The sequence below is a fragment of the Perna viridis genome, chromosome 2, assembly GCF_037379345.1.
Source record: "Perna viridis isolate PV_CMFRI_1.1 ecotype Kerala chromosome 2, ASM3737934v1, whole genome shotgun sequence".
Classification (NCBI taxonomy): Eukaryota; Metazoa; Mollusca; class Bivalvia; order Mytilida; family Mytilidae; genus Perna; species Perna viridis.
Window position 1 is genome coordinate 20979937 of NC_142446.1, and position 26941 is coordinate 21006877.

At 31.1% G+C, this 26941-nt stretch overlaps 1 protein-coding gene across 1 annotated transcript in view; it reads left to right on the top strand.

The window, feature by feature from the left end:
• Positions 1 to 26941, top strand: part of LOC148624022 (uncharacterized) — a 38161-nt gene that overhangs the window by 583 nt on the left and 10637 nt on the right. The window contains exons 2-7 of the mRNA XM_088566436.1: positions 950 to 1087; positions 1633 to 1733; positions 7026 to 7266; positions 10246 to 10410; positions 15414 to 15573; positions 17050 to 17210. Of these exons, the coding sequence (XP_088422562.1) occupies positions 950 to 1087; positions 1633 to 1733; positions 7026 to 7266; positions 10246 to 10410; positions 15414 to 15573; positions 17050 to 17210 (966 nt within the window). The remainder of the gene's footprint in view (positions 1 to 949; positions 1088 to 1632; positions 1734 to 7025; positions 7267 to 10245; positions 10411 to 15413; positions 15574 to 17049; positions 17211 to 26941) is intronic.

Here is a 26941-nt window from a genome sequence, read left to right on the forward strand (position 1 = left end):
GCTATTTTCTGCCATCCTTAAGATTATGGAGAAATGGAATTGCAACCTTTTACATTGTAATAGTATTACAGCTCCAGCAACATCATTTTTATCTTTATATAGTGGTTCATAAATTGTACAGATTCTGGATAAATAACAGTCTCCATGGACAGTGGGTATATACATTTTTGTATCAAGTGCATATTAAAAGGTTTTTTATGCAACTGACAGCCTGAATTCTTAAAAGATAATGATCACCTTTTGTATCTTAGAAGATTTGGATAATACAATAGGAGCCATATATGTATATATTTTTTCCAAAACAGGTTAGGCTTTTGAACAGCCAGTGGAACTGTTCAACAGCTTAGAGAAAAATATGTGCATACATCCAACTTTTCCTGAACATTTTAAGTAGACTGCTACCAGCAAGATTATATTTTAGTTGTCATTTACTATTGTGTCCTGACAGAGGGAATGATAATGGTCCCTACCTGTCCATCCCTCTGTCTGTCAGTACATTCATCCGTCTGTAATCTTGTGAATGCAACTCTTCTGAAACAGTTGGACTGATTTTGTTCAAATATTGTAAAACAGTACAGAATTTATTAATTATAGTTAAAAAATGTATAAAAATATTAAGTCTCAAGTTGAAAAAGTTAAACCAAATAAAATATGTTTATTTTTATTTCTGCCTTTAATCTGATTTTTTCGGTCTTATGTACATGTATACATCAGTCAGCCTATTAATTTGAATTTTGATTTTTGTTAGAAATCATTTACTGCTCTTGGAAGTGAACTCAGAGGCTCTATTAGTTGCAAATATTACTATCATGTCTGCAGAAAGAGAGGGTTTTCATACATGGTATGAACATTTCTTAGCCACACAGGAAGATTTGACTGGTATAATAAATGTAGATATGAGCTTCTTTAACTTTATTCACAATTTGTCTAATTTTTAATGTGTTTATAGAGAAAAAATTATTCACACCTGGGCCATTATCAACATCACCAACTGTGAGGCAGGCAGCATTTACTGAATATGGTTCAAGAGATGTGGCTTTTATTGCAGCTATTAAAACTCTGAGGTCAAAACTAGTAGATATTGCTGGTAAGCTACTGTTGGAGAATTGATGTGTCTTTTAAGTCCTTTATCATTGTTATTGATACATTAATACAAATGACATTTTTTATTTCATTAATGTATTTTGGCTTGGAACATCTTCATATGGCCATCACTTCACAGTATTTTAGCTCTTTGAGTTTTGATTTCAACTATCAAACATTGACATAATTCCATTTATAGGAACGAAGCTTTATCCTAGCCCTACTCAGTACATGTTTATGTCAAAATAGTAATATGACTAATGCCTTATTTGAAATATCTTTAACTTTTTGAATTCATATAAAACTATATTATATTTCATATACATTTTTGTACTGATAAACTTGTATGACTTCTTCATTTATTTCTTTCAATCATGCTCTTTTTTTCTCATCATAAAACTGATCGTGTGAACAATAAGTTCGGAAGAATTTGTATTTAAAAGTACATCATTTTGATTTTGATACTTACTCTGCAAAATTAATATTATGAAATTATTTGCTAATTATAAAAATATCTCTTGTACTTCTTTTTTTGTGTTTGATTAATAGGTGTAACTGCAGATAATTACACTTGTGTACCTATTCAGGGTAGCGGTACTTTTGCTGTAGAAGCAGTGTTCCAAACTGCTGTTCCAAGAAAACATGGAAAGGTATTCTAAATGACTATGCTTAGTATATGTTGCTAGGGTCTATATTAGAAATTAATGCATTTTAAATGGTATTGTATTAGAAAAAATGTAAGTTTAAATGATTTACATGTTGTAGAATATATGATATAAATGAGAAAATCAAGGTACACCATTCTTGTATATTTTATCTACTAACATATGCCCTGAACTGAGGTTATTTGAGTGGATGAAACTAAATAAGCTAAGTAAGTTGGTAAAAATAATTATTGTGAGGGAAATAAACAGTTTTTTCTTGTATAGTTATGTTACATATTTTTTCTTATGTTTTCAGTATTTTTTTGGTAAAAAAAAGTTGTTTTAATTGGTACTAAATGTATCAACATGGTCTTATTTAGTCAGAAGATAATCTTTAAGTTTGAAAATTTGTTTTTATCTGTTATATCTAAATGACAATTTTGTAACAGATTGTATTTACAGAAAGATAATAATAGGAAATCAATTTACTGCTACATATCAAGGAGATATTTTAATTTGATTTATATAGATTTATTAGATAGCAGAATGCATTGCATAATTGATCAAATAAAATTGGATTTAGAAAATATGTATAACTTACTTACTTGACTTATTTTCCTGTCTCCCATTGGTGAATGAGGCCATGAACAAGTCCTCTCCATTCTATCCTGTACATTTCTTGATGCATCTGCCCAAGACAGGTACCCTAGATCTTTCCATTCCTTCTTGACAGTCCTCCATTTTTGCTAGGTCTTCCTCCTTTTTTCTGAAGGAAAGAGGAAAATCAGTAATTTTTCATTCAACTTGCTGAATTGGAATTCAAACTACCTGACTGTGTTTGTTCTTCTTCATGTTGAATTATGTTCCTGCTGGACATATTCTCACTGATAACCTAAGTATTGTTGGTAATGCTGCTTTGTAAGATATTCTGGCAAAAGATCCTAAATATGGTGAATCCCAGCATATGAACTTGAAATAAAACATAAGAATTTTGATGGATTTAGTTGAGGAATACTGATATGCAAGGAAATGAACGAAAAAGAAGTGGTCAGGAACCTTCTTACTGGATAACTTTCATGAAGTCTTTAATATTCTCTCAAATTTGATACCTTAGAAGGACAATGAGTTCCAAAACCAACTCTATTTTTAATAATCCTTAGGTCAAGAAAACTTTGTTTGATCTTTATGATAATCTGATCATTTGAATACCTATGCAAACAGAAAGTGGGTCACTCTTGACCAATCTTTTCCTAGATTTGTATGAAGCCAGATTTCTACAGGGGCTAATACAGAAAAAAGAAACAGACCAGAGGCCATTAAAGCAGTCTTTCAGTTTTCGTTATAAATATGATGTATTATATCTGAATAATCATAGATTAAATGATTAATTACATATAATTTTCCCAAATAAACTTGAAATTAAAGAGACAACTGATACACCTTCCTCTGTGTCATACCTAGACCTTAACTTGTACATAAATGATACAGGACGTTTGAAATCCAAAATTCATGACAAATGTGATGATTTTGACTTTCCAGTTGTGAACTTCCCCTTCTTAGTGGCAACAGTCTATTGACTATACATTTCACTGCTGATTCATTACTGTGAAGTCTGTGATCTGTACACAGACTATTTGTAGAACACTTTTATTGCCAAATAAGCTTCTAAATCTGGGATATGTTCAACTTTTGCTAATATCATCATTACAGAAGTTTTACTGTCCTCTTTTTCCTATAAAGCTTAAAATAAGTTCTTGACACTGGGTCAGATTTATTACTATGTAATAACAAGTGCAAGATCAACCATTACGTATTCATAGTTTGTATTGTCCCATGCATTGTTGTTATTTCTGAACATCAATATTTGATTTGTCTATTTTAGATAATTTTCCACCATTTCCATATTACTTACATAATTTACATTATGAAACTTTGTAAAATTAATTGATATCACCTAAGTGCGTACTGCTTTTTTGTTATGATGGAACCTTTTTGTGACTCTTCCTTGACAGTGACAGATGATGCTGGTTGAGCAAGACATGCTTACCCTTCCGTAGCACTAGATTTCACTCCCATTCATATTACTATTGCTTTGGTTTTTTTTTTTGTTTGAAGTCTTGTTTTTCCCCATCTTCAGTTTTTATATGAAATTGTATTTAATTCTGTCCACTATAATGTCAGTTTCTTGTTTTCATGTTCAGGCCATGTATGTAGATTTTGATGTCCTTTGGTGTTTTTTTTTGCTTACCATGTACATCCTGTACATATAATGTGCATTAAAGTATTTAATGCAATTCAAATACTTATTCAAATTCCAAAATGCATTAACATGAAGTGAAGTTTCAAATGCCAAACCATTTGAATTAAACTGGTGTGTATTATCAAATTAATATTAATGTTGTTTGAACATAGCATGATTTAAATCAAAATACTGGATCAAGTGCATAGTTTTTTGTGAATTTGAATATTTCACATTTGAGTGAACATTCAATACAAAATGTATACCCAAGTAACTCCATGGTAGCTTGTTTATCGTATTAATGTAAATTTAAATGCTCATTTACTTGCTGAGTCATAACAGTTTAAAGGGTTAACTTGTAGTTACAATCTTGCTAATTAACTCTTTGGCACATGGATTTCAATTTTAATCTGGAGTAGAGAACAAAAAATATATTATGAAATTGCATAAACAATATAAAACAATTAATGTTAAAACTTTTAAGTGAAAATGGCATTCTGATGATTTCAAAATGAAAGAGGTAGTAGCAATGAATAATTTCAGTGTTAACTTTTTTTCCCTAGATTTTTCTCCATTATTAGTACATGGGTATCATAAAGCTGCTTTTAGTTCTCTCTTACATTTTTTTATCTGCATTACCAACAGTAAAAGTAGGTTTAGTAGGAGCATGTCAATCCTTCTGTAACACTTTTTGGTCCATACTTATTGATATTGAAGATCTGAATCTCTTTATTTTGGACATATTTGTTATTTTTTGACCTACACCTAAGGTATGTTATTTTATTTACTCACACAACAAAGTTGCCAGGGATAATGTTTTTTACCCATCAGTCCTTCCATCACAGCTTGTTGTCACTTTGATTGAGCTTCCATTTTTTGACTGATTTCCTTCAAACTTTGATGAATGGTTGGTAGCAATAAAATCTTGAATGGGATTGCTTTTCACAGAAATCAGTTAAGAGAACAACTTTTTGACTTTTTTTTTTTTTTAAGTACAAGGCCAGATGTCTTGGATCCTTGGTTTAGGCCAGAGGTCTGGGAACCTTGGTTTTATGACCAAGGACTTTAGATATTTCATGAGCATAGGTTCTGGATCTACAATACACTATACTGAATTTCTAATGAAGATCATTGGTTTACATCAGGTTGACTTTCCATTTGAAATCGATGAAGATCCTGAACCTTTAATCCTAAAAAATTTGAACCCCTGATAGTAAAAAAAACAATGATGTAGGCTTGTGGCCTGGATAGCACCACTATTTTTTTTTTATTTTATGGATTTCTTACAGACTTTTTCAAAACTTTTCTCCCCTGATACTACTGGACCAATAGACATATTTACACTTGTGGACACCATTGGCGTAAATAATATATTTTCCCATAGTTTTTGTACTGAATTCTCCTTCAGCTTAAAGATTAATGATGTCACAATTTAAAATTACATTGTTTCATTGATGTCAAAAGGTTATTCGGATATTCGGAGACAAATCTGGGGTAATTTAGAGCAAAATGACAAGTGTGAATTTATGTATTAGAACCAAACTTGGTATGAGTGTATCCTTAGGGTATTCTGCATAGAACTGATATGGGGATTTGTTATGGTTGAAAAGCATGGCCACCATTAGTAAAAAAAGAACATAGGGGTTAGTCAGACTTTTTTTCACATATATCTCCAAAACGTTAGGTTTAGCCAAAACTGACATGGGGTTATGGTGTTCAGCATATGATTTACCTGTGGTCAAATTTTTCATGTTAATATGTTAAGCCATGTTGAACTTTTTGCCCATTTTGATGTATTTTTTTCACTATTTTAATGTTGTTTCTTACAAAAATCTTCTCCTCTGACACAACTAGACCAATTAGAATCAAACTTGTTGTGAGTGTTCCTTAGGGTATTCTGCATACTCATAGAACTGATGTGGGGATTGTTGATCTGTTAAAAAACATGACCTTTGTTACTAAAAATAAAATATATGGGTGTTACTCAAAATAGAATATATGGGTCAGACATAAGTTTTTCATTTATTTCTCCAAAATTGTTAGGTTTAGCCAAATTCTAATGTGGGTGAAAGTATTCAACATGATAAGATCTATCTATGGTCAAATTTTCTTGTAAATCTGTTAAGGTCTCACAAACCACTTCTAAAGTTTCCATTATTTTACTTGTTAAAAAAGTAATTTTCAAAATTTCATTGTGAATTACCAGGACAAAGGACATCTTAAAGTTGCATACCATTGCGAAGCTTTGAATATAAGGCTTTCAAAATCATTATGCTAATGGTACAATGATAGTAAAAATTCGTCACAAAATTTACTTGATTAAAAAATACTGAAAAATCCACATTTTTCCCTTTTCTGCTAACTGATAGCATAGAGGCAAATTACTCACACATGTAAACAATATACATAGGCTTTTGTAGTAAAGTATAAATATGATTTTAAAGTACACATTTTCAGCTTTATTTTGACTTCTCTTGATCAGAATACACACAAATTATGCACTTACAATGCATAGATTTATATTCATTGTGCCTTTGATACTAATAGGGGGTGGCCATTTGACTTGGAAATGGTAAATGAGACCTAAGCCATGTTGGAGTTATTGCCTTTCTTCAACTTCATTTTACTATTTTTTATCTTATTACTTTCAAAAATTTTCATCAGAAACTTTTAGACAGAATTCAATGAAAACTAATCTGATTGTTCCTTAAGGTATGAGTGCTTGGAATTTTTATCCCAGAAAAAACATGGCTGCTATTACAAAGAAAAGAATGTTGATTGTCAAGCCAGGTGAGAAATTCAAGCCCTAGTTTAGAGCCTTTAGTTTGAGAACAGGGAATGAAGTTTTTCTGAAAGAGTGCAAGTGTTTGTGTATCAGGTATTGGTGTACAATGGTTTATTTTTTTTTTGGCACTTAATGAACCAATATTATATACCAATAATTTTTGCACAAATTTTACATACATATTAGAGATGTGCACCTTATTGTGGATAAAATATAGCCAACTGTCAGTATTAATAGTTTCCTTCATTTTCACATATCTTTTATTATTAATTAGGTGCTAATTTTAGAAAATGGTGCTTATGGGAAGAGAATGGGTAAAATCTGTGATGCCATGGGTGTTGAATACCATTTGGAAAGTTTTTCTGAAGACAGTAAAGTTGATGTTTGTAGAGTTGCAGACATTCTCTCCAAAGATAAGTCATTCACTTTAGTCTGTGTGACACACTGTGAAACCAGCTCTGGTGTAATTAATCCTGTCGTAGATGTTGGAAAAGTAGTCAAGGAACACATTCCAGGTAATTCAAGGTATTTCTTGGTCATCTAGATACATTTTTTAACAAAGAAAGTTGAATGTGGATTGTTATATTACTGTAGTCTTTGAATTTAGGCTTTTTCAGCTAGAAATCTGATGGCCTAAGCCTGTACAATTAAGATTTTAGAAGTAATCATTATTTCAAGATGGTAACACTGTAAGTTAACAACAAGCTCTTTCCTGAGGCCCTTAGACACACAAAAACAACTTTTATCTTTAAATAATGATGGTGTCTTCAATAATGCCAACATTTTGAATATATATATATTCAGGGAATGCCAACATACAAAATACAATAGATGTTGTGATAGTAATCATTTCCATGATTACAGGTAGATATCAAAGATTTACAGTAAAACCTTACATTGGAAATTGTAATATTATTGCAATAATAGTACAATGTACTTCATGAGTTTTTAGCTCACCTGGGTGAATGCCACGGTAAGCTATTGCCATCACTTGGTGTCCATCGTTGTCATTAACAATTTTTCAAAACTCTTCTCCTCTGACCCAACTTGACTGGTGTGGGGATTTTTTATCCATCAAAAAACATGACCACTGTTACTAAAAATAAAACATAGGAGGCAAATAGTAGTTTTCCGCATATATCTCCAAAACCATTAGGTTTAGCCATGTTTTGAAGGAGTAAAAGTGTTCAGCTTGTAATGTAAAATTTTAAAAAATATACAGACAGAAAATATTTTTACTGGTTACTAAAATTAAATTAAAAAAGAATACACCCATATCTTCCTTGGTTATAAAAAAATAGAAATATCTTAGCACACTCTCCAATGCTTCTAGATGACTCAAATTATATTACACTGTTAAGTAGGATAGTCTTCCCTTGCACTGGTACTTCATTCATGAACATAAGCATATAATCCATAGTCAACGTATGTTTTGTGCAGTAGGGGAACAGTTGCACATACAAGGTTTTAATTGCAATTAAATTCCTTAATTTGGATTTATCTCTCTTTAGAGAGACGATGTTAATCTACAATGTCATACAAAAATGTATTTAAATCTATTGAGCTGTGTATAGACAGAATTCACCATTTCTAAATATTACAATTCACTGTTTCTAAATATAACAATCATCCTTCATAGATTCTTCTTGAATAGATTCCTTAGTCAAGTTGGGACAATTCATGATACCGTGGAAGTATAATATTTAGACATTATTATACTTCCATGATTATACACTTAATGTATATTATAATTTATTAGAGATGACAGTTCTTTAAACAATTTATCCCATGGTAAAATTTCTCAGTGCCAGATTTGACTTCTTTTTTAATTTGCTTGATTATGATTTCTTTTACTGTATTACATATTTTTACCTTTTTGCTGCACTAATCCTGTATTTCATACTGTAAACTGGCCATTATTAGTAATTACTTAAAATAAACCATATTCATTAAATTTTTTACTAGATAGTTAATTAAATTTAAATAAATACATGTGTTATACTGTAACTTTGGAATGATAGGTAAAGGTGGAATTTAATTAGACTTTGTTTTTATAACTAAACCAATTAATTAGGCATTGCTTATCCAACATTCAAGGAATGCCAACAAAATGCTCTACCATTTTATACCTAGTTTTCAGAATGTTGGCATTGGTTGAATGAACTGAAAAGATAGCTGACACAGTAAAATTTTGTCCTTTTAACTTATGAATTATCAACATTTCATTATAAAAAACAATACTTGAGGCTTGATTTCAATTTTCGAAACAATTTTATTCAAATGCCACTAACATGAAGCCAAAGTTTGTCCTATTGCCTGAAAAAAGTAAAATTGACACATCGGCCAAATAAATGTTTATTCTACTTACCCAGGGGACTACCAAATCTTGGGTATTTTACAACTTGCATTAACTTAAGGACAACATAGTATTTATACCCCACCACATGAAGTGGCAAGGTATTATGTGATACCCTCAGAAAAGTTGTATGTTTGTCCACCAGTCTATCCATCTGTCCGTCCTCTGACAAAATCGAACACTTTAAGTAAGGAATTTCCAAAGTAGCACCTTTACAAACATTAAAGCCTAATGTTTTTTGTGTTCTATGATTAAAGAACACATCTTCTGATTGCGTAATATGGTTGATGATGTGCTTTTTGGTGAAATTGTAACTGTTTTGTTAAAAACACCAAACATATTAACATGATTCCTTATATAGATTATGAAGATACAATTAAAGTGTAATATCTGTAATCCAATTGATAGTCATACCAACATTGCAATTTGTATTGTAGGTTTTTGGTTTGAACAAAATTAGGGGAAATTGGTCCAAGTCTTTTTCAGTAATATTCACAAATTCAATGTGAATATTTTGGCATATTGATCCAACTATTCCAATAGATTATTCAACTTTTTTTCTCATAGATACAGACTTAATGCAAGGGTTTTCTTAAGTTTCACACATACGCCGCAAAAAAAAAAAAAAAAAAAAAAAAAAAAACACTGATAAAAAACCTCCAGTTTTCAAACCAAATCTCCAGCTGAATAATGACAAATTTCCAGTTTTGAAGGAATGACTTTATCACATGTATGGCATAATGTATGCAGTTAAACTTTCATGGCAGTTCTGTTTTTGTGGTAAAATATATGATGCAAAAATATTTCAAATTTTCTTTGATGACATTATGATACAAATTAATGAACTATTGCAAATTTAAAACTGTGCAAAAACCAGGAAAAAAATGTTTTGGTTTTCAGTACATCTGAGCTAATTTAACAAACTGGGTAGTAATAATATAAGCTGAAACCTCTGTAAATGTTTACATTTTGTTTTGTGTGATCAGATAATATGTTATCTACGTTTTCAGGCCCTTCGTGCCTCTACATTACTTTTTATCATCAAAGCATTTTTTTTTTGCTGGAAACCGAACTCATCACAAACCTGTTAGGGTATACAAATTCAAAATACCTACTTACAATTTTTATTTTCTTGTAGATTGTGCCTATTTTGTGGATGCTATGAGCAGTTTCGGTGCAATACCATTAGATCTTAACGAAGGAAGTGTTGATTTTCTTGTCAGCTCTGCAAATAAATGCCTTCAAGGAATCCCTGGTTTCTCCTATGCTATAGCTAAAAAGTCAGTTCTGTTGAACTGTAAAGGTATTACTTTCTTGGTTTTACCTTCAGTGAAAAGACAGTAATAATATTTTGTGGTTGTATAATGGTATGGTGCTGTCATAGTCATTGTCATCATCCATAGACATATTGTTTTCATCTGATAACTTGAATATTGGTAGATTGATCTTGATAAAGTTTTGCAATAAATTCTAAAATTTAACTATCAAGAGTGGAGAAATCCTTTAATCCCGGAGAGAAATGAGGGAGAATCTGTTTCTCCCATGAATAAAACCATAAACGATAAATTAAACAACACCCTGAATTCTCCCAACAGCAATTACGTCATTAAGCTTCTCCCCTTCAGTCATCAAGTCATTGCGTCATTAATATCACTACCATTATGATTAGTTGATAAGGGAGATAAGAACTTGAACAAACTTGTATAGGGATTATTTCTTACCTTCTTCTATAAAATTATGGAATCGATTTCCAAATGGCATAACTTTCAGTCATTACATGTATTTAAATTTTACATAAAAACGCAAAATCCATAGTGTCCATCATATTACTTTGTTGGCAATACACTAGGTCAGATTCTACATTACAGGTTGAGGTTAAATTGCAGTTCATTGAAACAACACTTGTTTCTTCACAATTTAATTCAATCACCAACCTGTTCTTGTGACTGTGTAGAGTCTGTGACTCATTTTTTGTTGTATTGTAGAAATTATACTCTTTATGAATTCAAACTATATTTTCATTTAATATTGCAGATATCGATACAAAACTATTATTGTATGGTTCACATCATCTAGATGACGATCAAAATAAGATAATTTTTCTGACAGTTCAAAAGTTTATTGTCAAGAGTTAGTGCTTTGAAAATGACTAACTTGCATTTATATATTATATATATTTTTTTCTTATCCAATATTTTGATTTTTTTTTATTTATTTATTTTTTATTTATTTATTTATTTTTTATATTATTATATTTTATTTTATTATTTTTTTTTTTTTTATATCCTTTTGAAAAGAATGAAACGAATAAGATTTTCTTCTTTATTACAAAATTGAATCACATGCAATGTATTTTATAATTGCACGTCATTTTTGTTCAGGAGATGGTTTGGAAAAAAAGCTTTTTAGCTTGTTACCAAATCCTTTATTATACTCATATGTATGTAATCAATGTCTTCTGAATGAATGAATATGTTTAAACTAAGAAAATGTAGTCGATTTCACAAAAAGTAGTTAAGTGTATATTTAATCTTAACTAAGGGAATGTAAGTATCTGTGTATGGATCTTTATGATATTGTATTACAAGGTTCATTACCAACATAGTCAGGCTTTGATTGATTTTGTGAATTTTTATTGTATTTATGAAGGAATTGGGGACAAAGAATTTTTTCCTGGTTTTCAGACAATAGTTAGATAAAAATTACAATGTATATGGATTTCTATTGTAATGTATTGATAGGATCCATACCACAGTAGGAATTTTTAATGGATTTAAAGGGATATTCTTACTTTGAACAGTGTTTATAATGCATACACTTTGACAAATATCAGGTATGAGTTTTTACTTGTTGAACTTGGTCATTTTTTTAGCAGTATATGCTATCATATGTACATACTTGAGCTTAATCTTTAATTTGCTTATACTGAAGCAGTCAATGTACTGACAAATATTTGATGGCAGCTCAGGTGCAGATATGTTGTGAGTCTTATTCAACATTGTTCCATCCAGTTACTGCATGTAAGTTCTAAAAAACACTCCATTCTATTTTTTTGTTTAAATGACCTTTCTGATCAGCCAATCAGATTTCAACTTTCTTGATTTTGAAAAATTAATTGAGGAGAAAAACTTAATGATTTGGGAAAGGTGATCTGAGCAGAAATTAAAATAAGTGTTTTTGGATCCTACATGCAGTGATTTGTTGGTCTAATTCTTATCAGACTGTGAATGGCATATACTTTGTGTAGTTTGAAACTCTATTGAACCAATATGTTTTTAACTGTGAAAATTAGAAAAATGTTGATTCTGGTCAAATTTTTATCCTGTGTCTAATTTCTAACCACAATTAAATTTTAAAGCTGTATCAAGATTGAAAGGTGTGTCCGTACCTGCCCCAACTGTTCAGATTTTTTGCTTCTGTGGTCGTATCAAAGCATTTTATTAAGTTTGCATAGTGTTTATGTGTATATGATTTATACTTTTTTGGAAAATTGGCAAGTGGTATTGTCCAAGAGTTACATATATTTTTAGCTCACCTGACCAAAGGCCATGTTAATTATTGCCATCACTAGGCATCGTCCGTCATCAAATAGTTTTCAAAACTCTTCTCCTCTGAAGATACTTTACCAATTAAAACCGAATTTGGTATGAATGTTCTTTAGGATATTCTGCATAGAACTGTAGTGAGGATTTTTGATCTGTCGATAAAAATGGCCATTGTTACTAAAAATAGAACATAGGGGTACGACATTAGTTTTTCACATATATCTCGAAAACTGTTAGGTTTAGCCAAATACTGACATTGGGTAAAAGTGTTTGGCATAATGAAATCTATCTGTGGCCAAAATTTCATTTTAATTTGTGAAGCCATGTTGGAGTAATTGTCCTTTTCTCCTCTGAAATTATTGGACCAATCAAACTAAACTTGGTATGAATGTTCCTTAGGGTGTCCTGCATAAAACTGATGTGGGGATTTTTTATCTGTAAAAAAAAACATGGCCACCATTACTAAAAATAAAGCGTAGGGGTAGAACAGGAAGTTTTTTTGCATATGTCTCCAAAACTGTTAGGTTTAGCCAAATTTGGACTGAGTAAAAGTGTTCAATATGATGAGATCTAGCCATGGTCAAATTTTTGTTTTAATCTGTCAAGCCATGTTGGAGTTATTGCCCTTTTTCGACATTTTTTCGCTATTTTTAATGACATTTCTTTCAAAAATCTTCTCTTCTGACACTACTTGACCAATTGGAACCAAATTTGGTATGAATTGTTCCTTATGATGTTCTGCATAGAACTGATGTGGGGATTTTTGATCTGTGGAAAAACATGGCCGCCATTCTTAAAAGTAGGACATATGGGTCAAACAGAAGTTTTTCACATATGTTTCCAAAATCGTTAGGCTTAACCAAATTTCATTTATTGCCTAAATGATCTTCATTATATGGCTTGCAAAAGTCTGCATTGAGTGAAAGTTGTCAGATGACTCTTTGTTAGAGTTATTGCCCTTGAAAGGTGAAACATGTTGGGTTTGTTTTTTACAGTTTTCAGCCAATATCTTGAAAACTATGATAGATAGAAAGAAATTTTCAATTGCTAAAATGATCCATATGGTCTAAGTTGTTGGATGACTTCTTGTTAGAGTAATTACCCTTGAAAGGCAAAAAATGATGTTTTTAGCAGTTTTCAGCCAATATCTTGAAAACTATAATAGATAGAAAAAAACTTTTAATGAAGATATGATCCTTATGATAAGTCCTACCAAAATCTTCTTGATTTAAAATTATCAAACAACTCCTTGTTTGAGTTATTGCCCTTAAAAGGCAAAAAATTAACCAGGTGAGCAATTCAGGCTCCTTGGGGGCCTCTTTTTAAGGTAGCTGTAGCATTTATCAAATATTTATGAAAGAAATATACCGATAAATATCCAGTAACAATTATCAAAGACTTGTTTTGGTTAAAGGGCTCTTAAGAAGACGTTTTAGAGTAATTTGGACCAAATATAGATGCATTCTAGCCTGTCTTGAGGGAAAATCAAAGAAACATCTATTCTCGATTTTTTTTGGTCATCCAGTCAAAAGTTCATCTATAGCTGCTCTCATGTGCATCTTTTAAAAATTGTGTGGATTATGTTAATCAAACATCTTCAGAGCTCTACAAATGTCTAACTGTCTCCATTTGGTTGAAATTGTATGATGATTCCTTATTTGAGTCATCTCCCTTGGAAGGTAAAAAATGACACGGCTTACAGAAGTCTTCCCAGATGTATGATGACTGATCTTGGAAGGTAAAAATGGATTTTTGCCCCAACTGTTCAGGGTCTGACCACTGGGATCATATCATGATGTGAATCTTTATTATGTTACCTTAAAAATCTCCTGAGACATTGTTCCTTAGGACATTCTTCCCCAAAAACATTTGAATTTTTGATCCATGAAAAAAAACTTTAATAAAAATAGAACGAAAGGGTCAGACTGCAGTTTTTTCGCACATATCTCAAAAACTGTTAAGGTTTAGTCAAATTCTTACTGGGTAAAAGTGTTCAGCATGATGAAATCTATCAGTGGTCAAATTTTTGTGAAAAATATGTTTACCCATGTAAGATTAAATAATCTTTTATTGGAGTTTGGTTTTGCTATTTTTCATATTACTTTCAAAAATCTTCTCCTGTAAAACTACAGTATAGAATTCAATGAAAATTGATATGATTGTATTTTTTAAAATTTTTTATCCAAGATAAACATTGGCTGCTTTTACAAAGAATTGAATGTGACTAATCAAGTGAGTTGAGCAATTCAGGCTGTTTAGAGCCTTTAATTTATTTTTGTTGCGATTTTGAAAATGTTGAATAAAATTTGTAATTTTGTGCTATATTGTGTCCAAACCAGTTGTTGTGTCCATAATGAATTGTAACTGCTTGAGTATGTCAAAAACTAATATTTTGGGCATACTTGCCTCAACTGTTCAGGGTTCGACCAATTGGGTTATATCATGCTGCACTCCACTAAGCTCTATTCTAGATTTGTATTTTGATGAATTAATTAAAAAAATTCACTAAATTTGTATGTTATACTACATGCTGAGATCATACTTTTCATAAAAATTTATTGGTGCATTTTTCAATCAATGTTAAATTAGTGTGAACCAAAAATTTTGAGCAACAGCCTGTTTTCAGTTATATTAGTTCATATTGTAGAATGATGTTTCCATAGATAAGACCATTAACATACATGTAAATGCACATTAATGCATCTTTTTCAATTGTATTACCTTTACAGTATTTTATAAATACACTGTACCATTTTTGTAGGAAACTCAAGAAGTTTGAGCTTAGATTTATTTGACCAATTTGATGGCCTAGAAAAGACAAGCCAATTTAGATTTACTCCTCCAACGCACACCATGCTGGCTTTTTTACAAGCAGTCAAAGAATTTGAAGAGGAAGGAGGCATTGAAGGCAGAGGAAAGAGGTATGGTGACCTTTAAGTCTTGGAAATGAGGCTATTTTTATTGATTGAAATGAATTATGATGACAAATGAGATATGAATACCTTTGGGCACCATTTGACAAATGAGGTATGATGACCCTTGGGGTGGACAAATGAGGTATGAGGACCCTTTGGGCTGGACAAATAAGGTATGATGCCTCTTTGGGCTGGACAAATGAGGAAGGATGACCTGAGGGCTGGACAAATGAAGTATGATGACCCTTAGGCTAGACAAATGAGATATAATAGCCCTTTGGCTAGACAAATGTTGTATGATGACCATTTGGCTAGACAAATGAGGTATGATGACCCTTTGGCTAGACAAATGAGGTATAATTACCCTTTGGCTAGACAAATGAGGTATGATGACTCTTGGAACTGGGCAAATAAGGTATGATGACATCTTTGGTCTTGGGCTTGGAAATGAGGTTATGTGAACTTAAGGTTTGATGTCTTCTGGATCAGGAGAATTGGATATGATGACATGAGACATGAAACATAATAAAACTAATGGTACTATGATGTTGATTTGGCAAGTGACACTTTGATTGAACATAAGATCATGATTATCCAACAGTGGTAACAATTGCTTACTTTCTGATGTAACTTATCTCTTTGTTCATCCACATATTTCTTGGCTTCTCTTTGATATTAATTGAATACATGGGATCTGGAGTAAAGCTCTATTTTAATTTGTCTTTTTTTTCTTTTTTTGGTTGCAAAAACTGAATAATCACTTCTTTCCCTTGCCCATAATTCCAACACAATTCGTATAGTTTCACTTTTTACCCTTTGACTTTAAGGAGCTCTTTTTTGGAAACACAAGTCAATGATCCTAATTCGGGTTCCCAATTGGCCAAATACCCTTAACTGAGTAGGGTTAAAAAAAACTGTATTGAAAATTGAAGTTGTGTCTCATGTGTTATTATTTTATAATGAAATGTAGCAAATATAAAAAAAAATATTTTCTGCATCAGTTATCTGTTTTTTTTTTTTTTTTAAGAAATTACATGTTTTATTTGACTTTAAAAATACCAATTTTTTTATGCTATTTGAAATTTGGTTCTATTTATTTTATTTTATTCATAGTCTCATACTCAACAGTTTTCTGTGTAAAAAGTGGATTTTATAAGTTTTGTTTTCAATTTAGTTTTGATCTTGAATTTCTAGTGTTGAAAGCATTCAAATTTAAAGACTGATTTGTATTTCGTTTGCTACCTTCAGTTATAACAATATGATGCTTCTTTATCATAATTTTTTATTTTTGTTATTACGGAAGTTATTATGATGCAGAAATAATTCAGCATCATATTTTTATCATCATAGTCATAAGAGGTTTCCATTGACAAGACTCTATAAACAACCACTTTGTACACTGTCAAATAGGGGAATAGGACCCATTCTTAACATGTATTAAGGATAATGAAAACTTACAGTGTACTTGTGTTTTTTATACAGATACAGGGAAAATAGACAAATTTTAAGGGATGGAATGACTGAGATGGGATTTGAAGAGTTCCTTGATAATAATCATACAGGCTATATAATTACATCATACAAATACCCAAAGGACCCTAACTGGGACTTCAATTCTTTCTACTCAAGGTTGAATGATTTAGGTAAGTATAATATTGACAGTGATAATTGTAAGTACAATAGTCACAATGATATATGTACTATGATATTGACATGACCTAGTGGGGTGCAGTACTTACAATTAATCTAGCATTTTCCTAATGTATAGACACTGAAATATGAATCTTTGGAATTGTGCCATACTATCAAAGGAAGGCTGTGTTTGAATTTTGGCCTAAAAGGCACCACTTTGATTTTGATCAAAAGCTTATCCTGTGTCAAACATTTAATTGTAATCCAAACAGAGTGGTATAGAAATGGATAGTCAATACTTTCCCCAATTTCTCTGGGTTCGACCTTTCCTGTCATATAGAGATGTGGCTGGTAAAGCATTTTATTGACTTATAACTTGTAAACTTTCAAACTTTCAACAATCTTGGTGGTCTAGTGATTTTTGTTTTGTTTTGTTTTTTTTTGTTTTTCTAAAATACTTCATTTTATTATATAGATAGCAGTGTTTTATTGATTGTTCCTAGTGTAATAAATTTCAATAATTCACACTGTGAAATAATTTTGGTAATTTTACTCTCGGACTTTCTTTCGCCAAAACGTCACAATTTTGATATCAATCCGCCAATCACTGAATTTAAAATTCATGTTCCTTTTTTTTAAATATTAATTGTATGTTGATAGCTTACCTGGTATTTGTTTATATTTGTTTGTTTTTATAATATAATTGTTTTTCTGCATCAGGCACAAGGAGGACTGAATAATAACAATTGTAGTTCCTTAAGCACTATCTCTTGGTGCCTCTTGCAAATAAATAACCAAAATAATGTCAATAGGATGAATCTCAATATGATCATTTTATAAGCCCCTCCTATGCTGGATAATAATGTGTCTCACTGTCTGACAAAGTACACTATCATATCAATGATCACTTACTACTACGCCGATAATAATTATATAGTTGTAAATGATCGTACAAAAAAACAAAAAACAAAAAAAACTCCTATTTATGTCTTTATACATGTATCTGTATACTTAATCAAAAACGTTGCTTTGTCATTGCCCCTGAATGTACAATAAAATACTTCGAATTTTGGTAGTGTGTTTGCCTTCAGTTTTATATCCATAATTGGTTTTTATACCCTTAGCGATGAGATATTATGCAATACCCTCTGAAAATATTGTAGTTTAGTGTCTGTCTGTCTGTGTGGTCCTGACAGTTTCCACATGATAACTTAAGAGAATTTTGTACAGATAATGAGTATCATAAAGTACAGATCAAGTTCCAATTTCAGTTTGAGCGGGCTATTTACACAAAAGTTGTGGCCATTTCAAGTTGTTCTAACCCCTAAAAAATTTGTTGATAAATTTGAGTTATCTTTGTTGGAATCTTCACCTTGCCTAAAAGGCCATGTGACCTTTTGTCATCACTTGGCATCTGCTGTCATCCTTTGCATCATGGTTTTTGTTATCATTGTAATCGTCTGTCCTCCATCATTAACTATTCATAGAAAATCTTCTCCTCTGAAACCACTTAGTGGATTATTACCAAACTTGGTCACTAGCATCTTTAGGGTATGTTCTGCAAAAATTATGTTGATTATATAGATGAAGCATTAAACATGGCCATCATTGTTATTTTTAGACCACTGGGGTCAACTGTTCGGTTTAGCCAAATTCTGACATTGGGTAAAATTGTTTAGTATGATGTGATCTATCAGTGTTCAAATTTTCGTGTAAATCTGTTAAGTCATGTTGGAGTTTTGCTATTTTTATGTAATTAAATTTTTTAAAATTTTCCTCAGGAAGTATTGGGAAAGAATTTAATGAGATTTGATGTGATTGCTCTGTAGGTAATTTTTATCCAAGAAAAACATTGCCACTTTTACAAATGTAGAATGTTGGTTATTGAGATAAATGAGTGATTTAGGCTCTTGAGGCCCTGTAGTTACAGATTTGTTGCATTTTTTAGCTCACCTTGTCCAAAGGGCCATGTGAGGTATTGCCATCACTTGGCATTGTTGTCGTCCTTGTCGTCGCAGGACAATTTTTTTAAAATCTTCTCCACTGAAACTGATTGGAACCAAACATGGCATGATTGTTCCTTATGGTATTCTCCACATAATGAATATTGGATATTTTGATCCATGGTAAAACATGGCTGTCATTACTAAAAATTGAGCAAAGGGATCAAACAGCAGTTTTTAGCTAACCTATCCAAAGGCCAGGTCAGCTTTTGCCATCACTTGGCATCAGTTGTTAACAATTTTTCAGAACACTTCTCCTCTTACACTACTTGACTAATTTGAACCAAACTTGGTATGTATGTTCCTTGGGGTATCCTGCATAGAACTGAAGTGGGAATTTTTTTATCCGTTGAAAAACATGGCCAGCGTTACTAAAAATAAAACATAAGGGTCATACAGTAGTCTTTTGCATATATCTCCAAAACCGTTAGGTTTAGTCAAAATCTGATGGTGTTAAAAGTGTTTAGCATGATGAGATCTGCCTGTGGTCAAATTTTTGTTTTAATTCATTAAGCCATGTTGGTGTTATTGCCCTTTTTGACATTTTCTGCTATTTTTAATGTTATTTCTTTCAAAAATCTTCTCCTCTAACCCTATTTGACAAATTTGAACCAAACGTGGTATGAATGTTTCTTGTGGTATCTTGCGAAAAACTGGTGTGGAAATTTTTGATCCATCAAAAAACATGACTGACGTTACTAAAAATAGAGCATAGGGGTCAGACAGTAGTTTTTAGCATATATCTCCAAAACTGTTAAGTTTAACCAAGTTCTGACATGGGGTTAAAGTGTTCAGCGTGATGAGATCTATCTGTGATCAAATTTTTGTTTTTATTCATTAAGCCATGTTGGAGTTATTGCCCTTTTTTGACTATTTTTTTTTTTTTTTGGCTATTTTTAAGGTTATTTCTTTCAAAAATCTTCTCCTCTGACACTATTTGACCAATTGGAACCAAACTTATTATATATATTCTTTGGGGTATTCTGCATAGAACTGATGTGGAGATTTTTTATCCTTGGAAAATATGGCTGCCTTTAATAACGATAGAATATTGGGGTCAGACAGTAGTTTTTAGCTTATATCTCCAAAACCGTTAGGTTTAGCCAAATTATTTCAGTCGCTAAAATGATCCTGATTATTGGGCCTACAAAAGTCTTTAGGGATAAAAGTTGTCACTTAAAAGTGATAAAAGTGTTACTGAAATGACTTTTTTCACAGTTTTTAGCCTATTTCTTGAAAACTATGATAGAGAGATAAAAACTCTCAGTTGCTCTTGGCTTCTGGGAGCCTTTTGTTTTCAAAACCCTAAGGTTTAACCAATTCTGACATGGGGTAAAAGTGTTCAGCATGATGATCTATCTTTTCAAATTTTTGTGTGAATATCCATTGACCGATTTAGGAGTTATTGCCCTTTTTTATATTTTTAAGTACTTTTTGATGTTATAATTACCAAAAATTTTCTCTGAAACTATGTGACTGATCCAACCAAATTTGGAGTGATGCACCACATGACTGTTGGTTTTTTTTATCCATGTAAAAACATTGCCGCCATTACTGTTATTGATTAAATGATTCTTATGACAAAAGTACTGTAGGGTCAAGAGTCCAATTTTGAGTTCTTGTTTTAGAAGGCTTAAAAGACTGGTTTTGACCAGGTGAGCACTTCAGTTTGGTATTATGTAGATAAAATTTAAATTTCATTCTCAGTTTTTTTCCCTGCAAAGTATTTTAGACTTACCTTTCATTGAATATGAAAAGATGATTTTTTTTTCCAGATTTATTGGACTTAACTTCTTTGAAGTGACAGTTAATTCTTTTGAGGTTATGGAATCTAGATAAAGTCTGAATTTGAGTTAGATCTGTTATTCCTATGTGATGATTTGTAATTTGGTATATTTGTATATTTCCATGGATATTAGATACAACACAACATGCTTGAATAATTAGAAAAATAATTTTTTACTTTAAATTTATTTTGTATTATTTTCTTGTGATTCACTCAGATCATTTTTCCATTACCAGATGAATTTTAGATTCTTAGTATGTTTAAATTGATATTCTCACTTAATATGGTTATCATCCTTTCATTTCAATCTTACACCCAGTAAGGGACTGCGAATTTGTTATTTACAACCCTATAATTTTGTATATCTGTCAAAATCCGGCAAAGCATTTTAAGTGTTTCAGGATTCCACTTTCCCTTCACCTGGAGGTGAGTGCATTTTTAATTAGGGATGTTACACTTTCTCTTAGACTAAGGATGTTCCACTTTCTAGGCAAGTAGAAAACTTTCATTTCTGAAATAATTTAGGTGTGGAAAGCAAATATTGATTTTGAGAATGTTTATCTTCATTTGGATTTTTCCATTGGAAACCTTATTACAAAAAAATTCTTGAATGATGATTAAATTATGGGTGTAGTATTGGGTTTTTGTGAAAAGACAAAAAAAAAATTATTAGTTAAAATAATGGCTATGTACCAGTAAATTGAAATGAATATGTTTAAACTTGTTTATAAAAATAAAAGCATTTGATTAGTGTTTCATAACATATAGTTTGAAGAGTTAGTCAAAATTGATAATTTAAAAATCCATCACTTGTAAAATAGAAGAGGGAGGTTAGATATTAATTAAGGACTGTCTTTTATTTTTTCTGTCTATGAAGAGATAACCTCAATCACATAGTGTTCACTAAATAATCTACACAGCAAGTTATATTTAAGTGTTCATCACTGGCATTGTGGTTATTTCATATAGACCAAAAAAAGTATAACAGCCATTCCTTATATTTTAATTTAAGTATTAAAATTTAACGAGTAAATCATTTAAAAAAGATTTTTGACTACATAGTCACCTAACAAAATTTGGTCTGTGAGATGTTGGACAAATTTTATATCCAATCAGAAAGCATGTTAATTCTGAAATTAAATCATGGACAAATGGCTTAAATTTCTCACTTAAAAAAATGACAAAAAAAGTGCCTAATTTTAGCTGTGCCTCACAGGTTTAGACGGACATTTGAATTTTCCAGTAGAAAATTGGAACAGAAAAAAATTGAGTTTGTAGAGATCAATCATATCTTACCAATGTGTGATTGAAAAGTCCATAAAAATATTAAATTGAAGGAGTTTTACTAGTGATTGATTATTTCATTCAGTTTGTTTACTCATTAACTTTTTATAAGAAACCTATATATACCTGGTTGTGATGTTGCAATAGCCCAATGCATTATGATCAGCAACTGTTTAATGTCATTTCAAAATCTGATCAGAAAACAAGCTCGAAGTGAGAGAAATTATCAAACACCAGCTTTTCTCATGCTAGATAGAGGAATTTTTTACACCTTTTTGTAAGATATGATAGTTCTCAAACTCCATGGAGCCTCGTTGGAGAACAATTTAAAAATTGATGTCTGAGATTACCTTATCTTTCACTAGCATGTAGGTGTTAGATTCTTAATATCTTTGGAAATTATTTTTTTTATACTCAATTGTTTCTAGCATAGCTTTTTAAATTTTTAGGCTGATATTATCTAGATATAACTGGATTATCTAGATATAACTGGATTATATAGATATAACTGTATTATATAGATATAACTGTATTATCTATAACCAAAATGATGTTTTATAGGCATTCTACAAAGAAATTATTTGGTTTAGCTTGACTGAACAGGGTGGTCACCAGGGGCCTTAATTGTTTCTCATTGGTCTATTTTCAAAGTTCTTCTGTTTTACTAACAATCTGTTTTGCTTTTGCTGTTCAAACCCTACAAGAAAACACATTTTACAAGTTAATGTCTAGAGATACTTTTGTTAATAAATCTGGCAGAAATTATGGTTTTAATTGTCCTCTACAATTCACTTTTGGTTCAGCATTAGTGACCAAGATGACCAAACATTTTGTGTGGTTCAACTTTTCTGAAACTATATATGCAAATGTTTTGACGTTAGATTGGATTATGGGCAGATGATTTTTCAGAGTTTTCAATGTTGCAATTAAAACCCTATTGAAAAAACATTTTTCATAATCTTTGAAGCTGGTCCCTCACAAACATTCTGATTTAAGAAGAATGAATGTTTCTGGATCCAAGACAGCCTTGAACATTTTTTCTCCCAGATTATCAGTTACATTGTACCAGTATTATCAATTGTAGCAATAATTGCATAAATGTTATTCCATGTAACAGATTTGTGAATGTTAAAGTATCATTTATCCACTTGAAGAAGCTTTGGGATTTTGCAGATGAAGGCATTTATTGTAATGTTTTTGATTTTCATATTTGTTTTTTGTTTTTTGTTTTTTTGTTTTTTGTATGAAAATGTGATGTGGTTACAATTGCAATAATAAAGACTAAAATAATGGAAATTTTAGCATCACTTGCAAATATTTCATTGAAATCACAAAATATCAAATTACATTTCAGTCTATAAAGACAAAAGTTTTTTTTTTATATTTACAGTCTCATAAATCCTAGTTTAGTCTTGATAATATAGGCATGTAAATTTCAACTAAATTAATTGTTAATTAAAATCTGGTAGACTATCAACTTTTCTTAAGTATTACTTTTTACATTTTAAAACTAATTTTCTCTATTGCCAAACAACCATAACAGATATGATGAATCAGTTCTGCATTTTTGTCAGTTAAGTGTATGAGTTCATTTTCAGTGCGTAAAACATATGATCAATTTTAAATGTACGTACTTTTAGAAAGCAGTTGAATTCTTTTTTATGATCATAAAATGATATTACACTAGAGTGCATGAAACTTTAATAAAAAAATAAAAAAAATTACCTGTGCCTTATACATTTATGATTAAACTTATAGGTGGAACAAGTTCAACTAACCAGTTTAATTTCAGGAAGAACTATACAGTAGGGTCATTTCTAATATTTCTTGTAATTTTCATGGTTATTAGTTCCTTATCTTCATCTTTAGGTTTGCACTCTGTCCATCCTTCAATCCAGGAAATCAGTTTATGGCACTTTTTTCTTGCAGATACACAATTGATATTTAGTGCATTGTTTGACTGTGTCAAGTCACAGATCAAGTTCAAATGTTGTTCCAATCTGGTGATTTTTTGCTGAGTTATGGCCCTTTGACTTGAAAATTCATGCAGGAAGATAGTTTCCCACTTTTTGTAGGTCATGATTTTTTGTGGATATATATTAAATAGTTGAAACATTGCTTAACCATGACAAGTTACAGATCAAGTTTGAATTGTTTTACGGTCCGTTGTTTTGGGTTTTTTTTTTTTACCGAGTTATGGCCATTGGACTCGTCATGCTTGCAGATATATGTTTTGATATTTGGTAAATTATGTCTCCCTTACTTTGGTGGGGAGACATCTTTTTTTGCTTGTCCATCTGGCCTTCACAAAAATTGTCAGGGCAACTCCTCTCATACTACTGCCGGTAGACCGAATTTTATGAAACTTGGTATGTAGCAAGAACATCATATGCAGTTGTGCATATTACCAGGAAATTTTGATCCCCTAATTTTTGTAGGAGTTATGCTCCTTTGAACTTAGAAATTTGCCAAAAATCCTCATAAATTACCTCGTCGGCACAACTCTTCTGGAACCATTGAACCAAATTTTTACATAATGTGCTATGTAGCAAGAACATCGTATGTAGTTGTGCATATTACCAGGAAATTTTTATCCCCTAATTATTGTGGGAGTTGTGCCCCTTTGAACATAGGAATTTGTGTGTGCTTTTAACTTAGAAATTTGTCAGTAATCCTCTGAAACTTATGAAGCTGTTCTGTGGATATGGTGGATACTGCAAGTGGAACCAGTTTCCAGGACAGGGGGTGAGACATATGTTTTCACAGACAAAAACAAACTTTAATTGTTTACATTTACAAGTTGCAGATCATTCTTGAATTTGTTGGTCTGTTGAATTTTTTGGCCCTTAGACTTTTTTTTACACTTTTCTCATTAACAGAATATGCATGAAATTTGCATTCTATTCTCTTCTACATAAATTTCTTTTGGTAGGGGACTTTGTATTGCCATGCAATACTCTCAGAATGCTTGTTAAAATAGAGATTTACAAAGGGCCAGCATGTATTTGTCAAACTTGTCCATGCTTTAACTTAAACTGCCTTTGACAGAATTTGTTATAAATTCAAGTTGTTTTTGATACACAAGGAGGATCTGTTTCGATATCATAATTTTGATACTATTGTTTTTGAGTTATGGACCTTTTTAATGGGAAAAATGGGACTATGCGCATTATCTACTTTATAACTTGAAGTCTGAATGGTAAGTAAAAATCCAGTTTACTGTTAGTCGGACAGCCTGTTGTTAGGCAATGGAAAAAGTAAATTTATATTTTTCTCCTTGATGAAGTATCTTTAAATTGTGGGGATTCAAAAAACCTTATATATTTACTCCAACACCTTGATATGGACATTTTTTTCATCTGGAAGTGGACAATAGATTTAAAAACTGTAGAATAGAAATTACTTGAAATGTACCCTGTAATATGGTCAGACTCTTTACAGAACGTTTCGAGACTGAGGACTTACAGAACTTTTAATACCAATTTCAAACTAGAGAGTTGTGTGATGTTGAACATAAACATATCAGAGCGATTTCATTTAGTGCAATTAGTGTTATTTTACCACTATGAGTTGAGACAGAACGTTATATTGGTAGACAGGTCCAGGATAGGCGGTGTAGACTGAGTAACCAACAGACCGTGGAGTCCGAGACCCATTTTCTGTTAGAATGTGATATTTATGATAACATTTGAAATGACATGTTTCATGATATTTTTGATTTTAATGAATATACATTCATGAACACGATTGCTATGATGAATCTTTTAATGTCCAAATAAAGGAAGGAAATTAGCAAAGTTTATTGTACGAGCTTCCAATTTAAGACATTCTCACATACTGTGAAAGTACTATTGTTCGTGGGGTACCAATTTTCATAGTTTTTGTGGGTAAACCAGACGACGAAATTTGGTTTTCAATGAAAAGGAGATTCCCATTGATGTGTTTACTGAAATTCTGAAAACCACAAATTCAAGAATCTATGAACATGTGTATCTTCCCTAATTCATGGAAATTGTTATCCACGAATTAAAGCACTTTCAAAGTGTACAAGTAATTGATCAACTGATAACATTTTTTTTTTCTAATACTTCAATTTTCAAATTCCGTTTTTCTTTTTTGTCATTGTTCTATTGACAATCCATGATTATCTTATTGTTTCTATATAAAATGATTTAAATATAAGGTGACTTTTAGATCCAAACGGCCAAGTGTTTGATACACTTATTCGATGTAACATAGTTATCATATATGTTAACACAGATCACTATAATAAAATAATTACTTACTTATTTACTGTATCTGCACTATGAAATATTGCAACAAAAGTCAGAAGTCTTAATAAATAATAATAATATTAATAAAAAATGTCAACTAAAGAACTCACATGAAAAAAAAATAAAATGCTAAAGTACTGTAGTATTTTACAGTGCATTTAACCAAGTTAAACATGTGCATGTAATAAGTCAACACAATGTTTTCAGTACATAAAAAAACATTTTTATACAATTGCAAAATTTTTTTTCCAGTCGTTTAATGGTACCACCCTGTTAACATTGTTATTATTGTTTTCTGTTGTTAGCATCCATTAACTTTATTTCACTGAGGAAAATTTCAATCTTTTTGAAATTTTAAAACACTGTTCCTATGAACATGGCAGAGGCCCTATAGA